The sequence below is a fragment of the Thunnus maccoyii genome, chromosome 9, assembly GCF_910596095.1.
Source record: "Thunnus maccoyii chromosome 9, fThuMac1.1, whole genome shotgun sequence".
In the NCBI taxonomy this organism is placed as follows: domain Eukaryota; kingdom Metazoa; phylum Chordata; class Actinopteri; order Scombriformes; family Scombridae; genus Thunnus; species Thunnus maccoyii.
Window position 1 is genome coordinate 30,591,123 of NC_056541.1, and position 12,609 is coordinate 30,603,731.

The 12,609-nt window shown below is 41.3% G+C and overlaps 1 protein-coding gene across 1 annotated transcript in view; it reads left to right on the forward strand.

The window, feature by feature from the left end:
- The window catches only part of ak6 (adenylate kinase 6), a 20,937-nt gene extending 9,271 nt beyond the window's left edge, over nucleotides 1-11,666 (forward strand). Inside the window, exon 6 of the mRNA XM_042420443.1 lies at nucleotides 11,031-11,666. Within this exon, the coding sequence (XP_042276377.1) occupies nucleotides 11,031-11,220 (190 nt within the window). The 3' untranslated portion in view covers nucleotides 11,221-11,666. The remainder of the gene's footprint in view (nucleotides 1-11,030) is intronic.
- Nucleotides 11,667-12,609: the final 943 nt, after the last annotated feature.

The window sequence follows — 12,609 nt, forward strand, 5'->3', positions numbered from 1 at the left end:
TTTCGTGTGAATTAAAAACAGAAATTCATGTGCTTTCCTCTTTTCGTCTTCAAATCGGCAGTTGGAATAGAAATTAAACCAAAACCAGAAAACAACTTGTTTTTCGCTTTTACTGTTATATCTTTGCATTATTATCTGCCCTTACTGCATCTCTACAAAAACGCTCATTGACTATGCTTGCTGTAGCATCAATGAAGTTACACTGCTGTGCCTCATGCATAAATGTGCACAGTGTCTCTCTTAATGGGGAAATGAAACCGGGAAACGCTGTCAGTAAACATGAATTAATATAAGATCCTAACCGGTCCTCTCAGTGCGTGAAGTTACGCTGCTTCCCACTTTTTCTTTCCATGTACAGTGTTTCCCTGTTGAGCTGCAGTTGGAAGCATTATAACAAAAAGAGGGAATTTGGCACTAAAATGAGTGTAACGTTGAAAGATATCTGCTTGAGTTAATGAAATACTTGTAGGGATCACCCCCATTGAGAGAGATGCTGTGCACAATTATGCACAAGGCACAGCAGTGTAACGTCATTAATTAAATATCAAGACACGCCATTTCTGCTGTGGTGGGATCGCTGCAGGTATATAATAAAATATCTGCGGGGGGGGGGGGGGGGGGGTAATAGTCAGCACCCCCGCACCCTCAACTGAAATCATGTTCCTGACAATGTTTTGCATTAGGGGCAGATAATATAGATATAGCAATAAAAGCGATTTTATTTTATTTTGGTTTAATTTCTATTCCAGTTGCCGATTTGAGGACGAAAACAGGAAAAGCATGTGAATATGCGTTTTTTTTGTTGTTGTTTTTTTTTTTAATTCACAAAAAAAAAAAACAACAATGGAAAAACAAAATAATGCATCGTATATTTGTTTATCTTGTTTTGGATGGAGGGTACACAGACCCACAGCCTGTATCAACCATCACAACTTCAAAGCAAAATCAAGTTAACATTTCAAGGTGTGTATTGAGTTGTGTGGTGGCTCTTAAACTATTCTATGCACAGGCTAATAACAGATTATCATCAGCATATTAAACATAACACAGAAAAAGGGATATGAGACGTTTTTTGTCAGATTATGTTTTTAATTCAACATGTTTGAAACTTAAGTGATGATATGTACAGTAGTGGATTTGTAGGTCTAACATGCCTATCTTGCACACATTTACATTTATTTTCAATATTTTTACAATAATTGTGATTCAGGAGGGTGAGTGTGAGCAAGCATTCTCAATGTGACGGTTTCGTTTCATTTTGTGACTGGTAGCCTATATTCCTTTTTAAAATTCAATTCTACCCTTGGTAATGAGGTAATATTTTTCACCGTGTTGTCCACGTGTATATAGCCTGCATTAAACAACGCAGTAAGAATGACCGGCACAAATTATATAAGATGTGCTTTTTGTAGTCCATCTTCAGAACATTGTAGTTTCACCACAGCAGACCCATGTCAATAACACCCGCCACCGCATAATTAGGTAGCCCAGTGTTAAGTGCAGTCAGATTGTTTTAGCACTGTGGTTCTCTTTTCCTAAATTCTTATGACTTCTCCTTCACATCTTTCCATGACCTCGTGATGTTTTCCATCAGGGTCAAGGAAAAGTGGTTAGGAAAAGACCATAGGAGGGACTTTTTGACCGCAGCCTTTATCTCATCCATACTCTTATCAGTCTAGTTCTTTATCAATACTCTTACTGGTTCTTTTCCATTAATAAAGAATTGGGGGTTTTTAAACGATTATTTAAAAAAAAGAATAAATTCAGAACAGGATTAGAGTTAGGGATACATTGGATCACAAAACACACGGCGCACAGTTGGGATCGTGTCACGGTTTTGAATCATGGGTCGGATCAGCAAAAAAAAAAAAAGAGAGACAAATATAATGTGCACAAAATATAACTTTGCTTTCCATTTATTCTGTAAAACATTTAAAGCAAGTCTTAAATGACAACATTCAAGATGTCCAACCTTAAAATATATAAAATATTCAATACTCAACTTTTAAATTAAAAAGCAACATGAGGCATGATACCTTCTTCCTTTAAGAACGGTAGTGAATGAAACAACAGCCTGTATCCACATCATCAGAACTTGGTAATAACTTACAAACATGAACACACATCTTGTTCTGCAGCTTAGATTGTTGAATGAACCACCAAACAAACATTCACTGGGGAAAAGTGCACCACTAATGTCAGTTAGCAGCTAGATAGCTAATTAGCTGCTCAGCTGCAGCACATTAAACATCATGTAAACATACCTGCAGATGTCACTTCGGACCCGTTAGATGCTGGTTTAGTCGTTGCTCTTCAGAATCCCTGTTAGCGACACGCTGTCTGTCTATGACTTGTTCTTACAGCAGTTTGTTTACTTTGTCCCCAATGAGATATTAAATTTTGCAGTTAATCCACGGTTCACATACTTGCTGAACTGTGGGGGGGGCAAACCGTATGGATCACGGGTCAACTACGTTCCATTACACCACTAATTAGAATTGATTTATTTTTTAAATAAAGCTAAATACTGTTTCTATTGCGGCAACGTTAAAGTTTACAACAGCAAAATCACTATATAAACTCAATATCTCACTGGAAACAAAGCTAAAACATCAGTAAAATAAATAATATTCCTAACATTGAAAATACTGAGTGAAGTGTAGAAAGAATGAAGAACACAGACATCAGTCAGTATCAGTCCTTCATCCTGTCCTCTGTCCTCCTCCGTCTGCTGCTGGTTGAGAGGGGGGTCTGGTCTGGGAGAGGGGCTGCCGTATCAGCCGGGAGCTGAGTTTACAAGAATTTGCCAAGAATTTGCCACATTTAAGATTCGTGGCAAAGATAAACAGTTAGACTACATACAGACAGCTTTCCTTTTAGCTTGTTCATGACAATTTGCTGTTAGCCTAATCAGCACACTGAAGTTGTGTAACCGTGAGACTACAGTTTAAGCAGATGAAAATATCACTTTTCTACATGTTTATGCTTGTTGAACAGGTGTTTTGATAAATTACTTATTGGCTTTTATTTCACTCATAGTAACAAGCGTCGAGTTGTCATCAACTCGAGTAAAACTTTATCTTTCACTTCACCTAGTTCAGTGTCTGTGTGTGTGTGTGTGTGTGTGTGTGTGTGTGTGTGTGTGTGTGTGTGTGTGTGTGTGTGTGTGTGAGGAGCTGAGCCCCGCCCTCGGTCAAACTCAACACAGAGAGCAGAGGACAGAGGCAGCTCAACCAGAAATGACAGCAAAACGCGGTAGAGACTCTCAGCATAGTTTTCTTCTGTTCATTCAGCTAAGGCGCCGTGAAAAAATGCTTATGCGCTGCGCCTGAGTCTTATAAAGGTGGAACCCTGGAAGAGGATGCCAAGCAGCTTCCAGCTGCCACCAGAACAGAATAACACCTGAGCCACGCAACCTTAGTCACTATGGAGACCTGGCAGGAGGACAGACTACACATGCGCACAGGGAGACTCACATCACACCATTCACGTACACGGGAGAAGGGTGACACAGGAGAGGGAGAAGGAGAAAGACGTCATTCAGAGAGATAGAGATATAAGGTGAGGCTGAACTCCTGCAGGATGGGGAACCAGATCCAAAACCTCAGGAAACCTCTGGCACTGACAGCCAGGGAATCAGAGCAGTTCCAGGATGGGTGCTGGTCCAGCAAGAGATGCCTGAGAGACAAGAGAGGATGGGAGGATAAAAAGGGATAGAGAGGGAGAGGAGAGAGGGGCACACAGCTCGGACGCTCATGTGCTTATGGAACAAACAAACTGAAGATTAGAGAGATGCCAATGGAATATCATCTCAAGAAGGGGTGTTCATCCAAGAATGTCAACATCTGAGAGATATTAACATTACAGGATTAACAGTGAAGGTTTGAATTCGAGCATTGACCCTGTCACCAAGCTGTCACAGTATGTATACTAACAATCACAGGAAACTTTTCTTTAAATGCACATCAAAGTTTATTAACTTTAGTAATATCAATTATAAATCAATAACACTTCAATTAACAAACATCTATCTTTCAACTGCACTAAAGCAAGCAATCATAAACAATGGCAGTTATAAACAACAAAACAACATACGCACGTGTGTGTGCGCATGCGTGCAACAAATAAAATGGACGTGAACAATATGGGGTCAAGTCGCGCAAGAGTTCTGGACAAGCTGGTGGGTGTGAACCACGTGAGGTTATGTCAAGTGAGGTCAATAGGGTGAAAGCGTCATAGAACAAAAGATCTTAGCAATCGTGAGGAGAAAGTGGCACTTGTATTTCCACAGAGATGTGGCTTCAACGAATAAAATGCAACCCACGGTCTTCCACACAATGGCAAGCTTACACAAAGCAGTCCAAGCACCAAAATCAGTTAAGTGTGATAAACACAACCAGAACAGCAGCAGCAATAATACTTCAAAAGCAATCACAGTAGCACAATTAGGCGTGTCCGTGGTTTCACAATTAGCAATCAAGCTTAAAATAACAACATGTTAATAACCTATAACTGCCCAGACGTAGCCTCTTACCTGGACCGTTTAGGGGTAGGTGACTGTGTAGTCTGTCAGTTAGGTCTAAACTCGGTTCCTCGGCTGGATCCGGAGGCTAGTGTCCTCATGTTGTGGGCGGGTTGTGGCTAGGCTTGCCGTGGTGGTCAATGTTACCAGTGTTACACAGTGTTGGGACATACACCGATTACATTACTTGCCCACCATCCATACCGTAGTTACACCGTGCTTTTTTCCTATAGAAACAACCCCATTTATTGAATTTTCATGTATCAGCGCGTTTGTGTAACCCACGTTCATCAAATAAAAAAACTCCCATTTGTAAAGTATCAAGCGGGTTATCAATACTTAGTCAGACGACGGATGCTACAATTATAAACTGACAGTGTCACCTCTGGGAGCATCTGCAGCAGCAGCAGATTCACAACAAAAAGTAGAAGAGTAAGACATCTGTTCTCCGTCCTGCTGCTGTAAACAAACATAACGCTAGCTGTTAGTCAGCAGCTGCTCTCATGTCTCCGGGTCTCGGTGCTTGTTTTCAGCAGCAACTCTCCTGCTCTCTGCCTGCTCAGCCTGCTCTTGGTGTGTCTCTCTACGGATGGCAGGCGAGGTGGTTCCAAGCAGCGTTGTTGTCACGAGTTTATTAGTCGGTGGGAAAATTTCCTCACCATGGCATCCCTAGTTGTGGCAGCTGGTCTTCTTGGCGGGCAGGCAGAGAGAACAGTGAGTCGACTCACTTAAAGACGAGCAGGCCACAGAGGTTATCCTTCATCTGTCCTCTGCAGGAAGGGGTAAGATTCAAGCGGGTAGCTCCCGGTCTGAAAAGTGAAGCCAATGCAGAAGTGCCTTAAACCTGCATTATCTCTAATGGCCAGCAGGGGGGAAACTCTACTGGCTGCAAAAAGAAGTCCAATTGTATGGAAGTCTATGAGAAAATTACCCTACTTCTCACTTGATTTATTACCTCAGTAAACACATTGAGTTTATGGTCTCAATTGCTAGCATCAAGTCTTCTTCAATGCATCACAATGTTCATTTTGTAAATTATGGCCCCATTTAGGGTAAAATTGATGACATAGCAGCATATGCTTTAGGGCGTGGCTATGTTGTGATTGACAATTTGCTACCAAGGCAGCAACTTTGATTACATAACGTAACCATGGCGTAACCCCAGATTCACAGAGTATAGGTGTAGCTGCTGCTATTTCAGTGTGTTTTCAGTTCATTAAAGTTAATTGTAACATTTTGGTCACCTAAAAAGTCCTGTTCAGAATTTGGTTGTGATAAAAGACCCTCTAAGGAGTCGGATGTTCAGTTTTTCCGGTGAGTACTTTTTGTACTCTGTTAACCATAGATTGTAAATGTGCTGTGCTAACCAAGCTAGCAGCTAGCACCATGGTCCACCCTCTTGTCCAAATATGGTCACTTCTGGCTCCAAAAAACAAACATGGCGACAGCTCTTTGTTCTGGCCACATGCATGGCACAACAGTGTTGATGGCGAAGAATTACTGAATTACAAAAGCACAGAAGCATATAATTACCTGCATAGCAACAAAATAGGTAAAGTACTGTTCAAGAAACAGCAACTTTATATTTCTGAAGGCAGCAGTAGAGCCCAACCAGAGTGTCAGTCAAGCTGAATATAGAGCTTGGGTAATGGGTAATGCTGAAGGAAAGTGGAGTTGAGCTATTCTCTGGAAGGTATTCATAAGTGATTTTTTTGCCAAAAAGGATATATGCTTTGTGCTTAATAGTAATATCAATAGTAAGTGTAGAAAATGATGAAGATATTATTGATGTCATTATTGTAGGTGCAGAATGCAGTGGACAGTGGAAAGACAGGGCTTGCATGTACAGATGAGCAGTGCAGGTGGAATGTAGGGACAACAAAGGACCTTGAGCCTGAATGTCTGAGTCAGATTAACTTCAGGCACCACAAAGCAGAACAGCAATGCAACGTGAACTGTAGGACTGTAGTGACTCAATCACTCCCAAATACACCACATCATCTGTCATACAAAGACATCAGAGACAGTGTTGATAAAGCCCCCATCAACCACTTTTTGTCCTCAAAAACAACTGAACTGAACAACTGAAAAGTGTTTATTATGCCATCAACAGAACAACCTAGCAGGAGTGAAGTGCAGTTGATGTCAAGATTTTTCAGTCACACCAGCCACACAGTTATGATCTCAGCTGTGACTCATGCAAGACATTCTACCAGGCATGCGTTGAAGTTTGTGATGCACAAGCAGCTCAACTAGAATTAGAAACAAGAGCAAAGTGCATCTGATTTGTGGCACAATTGTAAGAAAATCAGACTTACAGCAAGCTCTGCAAAAAAGGTTCCCGTTTGTGCAGCCACAAGTGACAAATTTCTATGTGAGCACATATGCCCCTCCTTTTGTGGCAACTATCTATATATCTACTAAAGGAAGGAATCACTGTCTGTATGTCTGTGTGTCTGTAGGGATGCCATGGTGAGGAAATTTTCCCACCGACTATTATACTCGTGACAACAACGGTGTTACCGGTTACACCAGACATTTTACAAAATAAGATATTGCTCAATGACACTCATCCGTAGAGCACTTACTTGGATCTTTAACATTAGATTGTTTGGTTAAGATCTTCCCCTTATTTAAGTGAGTGATGGTGGACTTCAGGCTGCTGCCAGCGGGGGGGCGGAGCTTCAGGGCAGGGCAGAGCTTCAGGGCTCTGCCGACTGACTCCAGCATGTCAGGGAGAGAGCATAGATGAGGTCTGACACGAGTCAGAGAAAAGTGTTCTAAAAAGAGAAAAGTAGACAGCAAAAACTGAGCTTTTAATCAAGAATGGACACTCTTACCCGTGTCTAGACATAAAGCATAGCATGAGCAGCAGCAAGTGAATCGTTGTGTCTACACAGGAGGCTTTAAGGTACATTGTTTAGAGTAGATCACCCACGTTTTGGAAGTGTTCAGATCCCATTACACAATGTCTGTAGTTTTGCGCGTTAAAAGGAGTAAATACTTCCAAGGGCAGTTGAAAACCAGTTTGTCTCAAATGCTCTGAGACCATGGCGATTGTGAAGCACCATTACAGACAAAGCACAAATCTTTTGAGGAAAAATGGCGTGAGCAGCACGTTTAGCAGATCAGCAGCAGTGAGTGAACCATTGTGTCTACACAGGAGGCATTCGAGTACATGGTTGAGCGTAGGTCATCCCCCGTTTCGGAAGCGCTCAGCCCAATACACAATGACTGTACCTATGCACATAAAACAGAACAAATACTTCCACAAGCAGTTCAAAACCAGTTTTTCATAAGTTCCAAGAATGTGGCGATTGTGAAGCACCATTACAGACAAAGCACAAATCTTTTGAGCAAACATACCCACTCAAATCAAAACCAAAGGTACAGAAAATAGAAACGATCAATTACTGAACCAGGAAGTAGGGCCGTAGATTAGCATGTTTCAATGGTGCCTCTGTAGAAAGTAATGAGGGCTGGAATGGGGAGACTTGCCTTTTTAAGTCTGCGGAGAGGATGGAGGTGTTGTTGCACATTTTTAATGATGGCCAAGGTGTTATTAGTTGAGGTCAGGTCATCCACTAGGTGTACTCTTAGGAACTTGATGTTATTGACCATCTCCACGGTGGCACCATCAATGGTATGATGTTGCCCATTGTCCCTCCTGAAGTCAATCACCATCTCCTTAGTTTTGTTGACGTTGAGGGAGAGATTATGGGATCCATACCAGGCCATTAGCTGCTCCACTTCCATCCTGTATGCAGATTCATCATCATTGCTGACAAGACCCACTACTTGATGATGTGGTTGGTGTTGAATCTGGCAGTATAGTTATGTGTTAGCAGGGTGAAAAGCAGGGGGCTCAGGACGCAGCTCTGGGGTGAACCTGTGCTCACTAGATGGATTTTGATGTGTGGCTGCCAATGCGGAATGTCTGCTGCCTCTGCATGAGGAAGTCGAGGACCTAGTTGCAGGTGTCAGTGTCCACATCCAGTAACCCCAGCTTCTCCACCAGCTGTTGTGGTATGATGGTATTAAATGCCAAGCTGAAATTGATGAAGAGGATCCTGGCATAGGTCTTCTTCCCTTTCAGATGTGACAGAGCGAGGTGGAGTGTGATAGATATTGCATCTTCGGTGGATCTGTTCAGTCTGTATGCAAACTGTAAGGGATCTAGTTTAGCAGTGAGGTGGGCCTTGATGTGCTGCATGACAAGTTGATCTCACACAGACACTGTAGATTAATTACTAGCATATCCTTCCAGTGTTGACACAAGGATGTTAAATGTTTCTTGGGCGATGCCAGTGTAAAGCACAGCAACCTGCATCGTTTTGACGCATGAAGTAGCCAATCTCATCACACTGAGTCATCTCATCCTGCACATCTTTTCGGCCAGCTGTCTGGCAATAATCATGATCCTGTCATGCAGGGTCCTACCACTGTGTGTAGACTGAGCACAACTGTGGGTCAGGGGGATGTGCAGAACTTGAGATGCTGGTCTGAGATAGACAATGTGAAGTCCACCGAGCAGTCTTAACAAACACAGAAGTATGGCCAAAGTTACACACTAAGAGAGTACTTCCATGCATGTAAATGGTTATAAAAAATATATGGATAACTCAGTGTATGCTTAGGTAGATAGCATGTGTTATGACTGCAAATAAAGGCTGAAATTTGTGCCCCTTGTATAGTCATTGTTTTTAAATTTGAGACTTTCACTGATTTTTAGACTACCTATATCCATGCATGATTACATTCGGTCTCAGACTGCATAACATACAGTTTTTACAATGACAGTATACAATATTATATGTAATACAACATATCAACAGATTTGCAACTTGAGATATAATATTCAACATGATTGCTCAAAGCTAAGTAAACAGAGTAGCAACTAAAAGCCTACCCACTAACTCTAGTGACGTTTCAGAAAGAAAACTAGCGAATCTAGTGATATGTGAACTAAGCACAGATAATAACATAGTAAGATAAATGAAAAGGTTAGAGAAGAATATAGAGAAGGAGAGAGTGTACACAGAGAGTGTAAACAGCGGTTATTGATCTCACCGAAGTCTGAAGCAGTGTCACGGGAGTGTATCTAATGTATCCAGTTTAACTTTAATGAGTCTGTGGAGTGGACTGTGGTGCCAGTCCCAGTATGATTTCAGGTTTTTGTGTCTATGAATAATTTTTACATTATGATGAGGGCTTTGTTTTGAAGCAGCACTGGCTGACGATATGCCAGTCTAGTTTTAGTGGCATATGCAGATTCTGACGCAGCACTGGCTGACGATATGCCAGTCTAGTTTTAGTGGCATATGCAGATTCTGACTGTTGACTATTGGTATACCTCTGTTGATTTACTGGTGCATGTCATTTGTCTTCCACTGGCAGATACTACTCCTCACCAGCATACACCTATTCTTAGTGACATATATTGTTGCTGGGTATGGTATACCACTGCTGTGTGCCATTTTTTAAACAGCATGTGCCACTCAAAAGTGACTGGATTTCCACTGACAGATGCCACTCTCTACCACCATGCACTAATTGTATGCCACTTCACACTAGTGTTTAGCCTGTTCCTAGTGGTATGTCACTGGTGCGTATTGGTACACTGCTGCTGTTCTACTGGTGTACGCCACTTATAAACAGCATGTCATTCATGGTCTACTAAGAGATACCGCTCCCCACCAGCATATAATTATTCTTTCTGGTATATGCCACTGCTGTGATGATGGCATATGTGACTCAGTTGCACTGCATGACTTCAGATAGTTGACACAGTGGCCAGCCGTGTAACTATAGTAAATGGTCAAATCAGAAGCATATTCCAGAATTAACACTCTAGCATAATCAACAAACTATTTAATGTGGATATGGATTGTTATTCAAACATGGGCCAAGCTAACCCCATTAGCTTATCTAACATTACCACTAAAATATTAGTGTTTGTCTCGGAAAGCTGCATACTGAGTGATTATCTTCAAATATAACATTATAAGCTAGTTTTACATGTACTGTACCTGCCAGTGAAAAGTGGTATCTGTCAGTGGATCACAAGCAGTATGCCATTTTTATGTGGCATACACCAGTAGAACATCACAGCATACCTGTGAGGCAAAGGGTGCCATGAGAAAAGGGGACAATTTAACAGATAAAAGAAAAGACTCTAATCTTTATTTTATAAACGAACATTTTCACCTATTTTCTATTGTTAAAAATAAACACACATAAATCCATATTGTTGTTTCTTAAGTCACAATAATCAGCTCCACTCATTGTTTGTAGCGTTTCGTCCATGTCTTGAACATGCTCATGTCTAGTCACCAATGTAGTTGGTGGGGAAAAAGAATCAGACAGTACTGCTTGATTAATCCCTGTTTATTTCACTACTCTGTTTTCTAACCTTAATGATAAGTTTAGGTTGTCTGTTTACTTCACTAAATGATGTAAAAAGCTATTCATATTCATGTCTGTCTCACTCCTCCTGTGTTACTGATAGGGGCTACACGGGGAAGAAGCTGCAGGACAATGTGCAGTGTGAAATCTTCCAGACCATCTACGAGGAAGCCATGGAGGCCTACAGAGAGGAGATCGTCCACCAGCTGCCCAGCAACACTCCTGAGGACCTGGAGTGCAACCTGGAGCAGATAGTGCAGTGGACTGAGCAGTGGATGAAAGACCATAACTAGAAGCTGGACTCCTGTCGCAGGACTGTCACATAGAAATTCAGACAGTTAAAGATGATTTCTAATTCTTTTCCAGCCTGCTTATATTTTCATAGATTTTGCCACCATAAAGTTTGGCTGCATGCTCAAAGTATAATTATTACTTCACTGGGCTGTTTTTCCTGAATGTAGTTTGCAGGGAGTGTTTCTGGGCCCAGTCACTCTAAAATGGTTGGACTCTAAAGCAGTTGAAAGACATAGAACACAGTAACAAGCACAAGGAACTTCTGACATCAGCTATCTGATTACCCATAGCCTGAAACATGCATATCTTACTTTGTAAAATATTTTATTTTTTATTAGTGCAACTAGTGTCAAGTCAAATCAATCAAGTACTCATACACTGCTGCATTCATGTCATCATTTTTTATAAATAAATGATCACTGGGAAACAGCATTCTCACAAAGTATTAAACCTCCCTGGGTATTGACAGCTGTTAAGTACCAATAACAATAACAATAAACGTCCCCAAACAAATGTTACAAATTACTTCACAGCATAACAGAAAAATAGGCAAGAATAAGAGTCTTCAGCCAAGCCTGCTGCTCTGTGAGTCTGAACTTGGCCACAGTGGTTCTTTTAGCTAAATTCTAATGCAGGCATGCTAACATGCTCCCAGTGACAAAGGTAACATACAATGCTGCTTGAAAGTTTGTGAACCCTTTAGAATTTGCTCTATTTCTGTATAAATATGACCTAAAATGTCATCTAATTTCCATTCAAGTCATAAAACTAGATAAAGATCACCAGTTAAACAAATGAGACAAAGACCTTATAGTTGTTTATTTATTGAGGAAAATGATCCAATGTTACATATTTGTGCGTCGCAAAAGTATGTGAACCTCTAGGATTATCAATTTATTTGAAGGGGAAACTAGAGTCGGGTGTTTCAATCAATGGGATGACAATCAAGTGTGAGTCTGAGAGGCCCTGCCTTATTTAAAGTAGAGAAATCTGGGTCTTCACTATCAAACTCTGACTTTCACAACACAGGTTTGTGGAAATATGTCATGGCTCAAACAAAGGATATTTTTGAGGACCTTAGAAGAAGAGTTTCTGATACTCACCAGGCTGGAAAGAGTTACAAAACCATTTCTAAAGAGCTTAGACTCCATCAGTCGACTGTCAGGCAGATCGTGTACAAATTGAAGACGTCCAACACCATCGTTACCCTCCTCAGGAGTAGTCGAACAACAAAGATCACACCAAGAGCAGGCATGTAATACTCTGGGAGGCCACAAGAAACCCCAGGGTAACGTCTAGGAAACTAAAGGCCTCTGTGCATGACAGAGTTGCAAGCCACATACTCAGCTCTGCTGCTTATCCCACAAATAAATGTTCCTTACGAATGT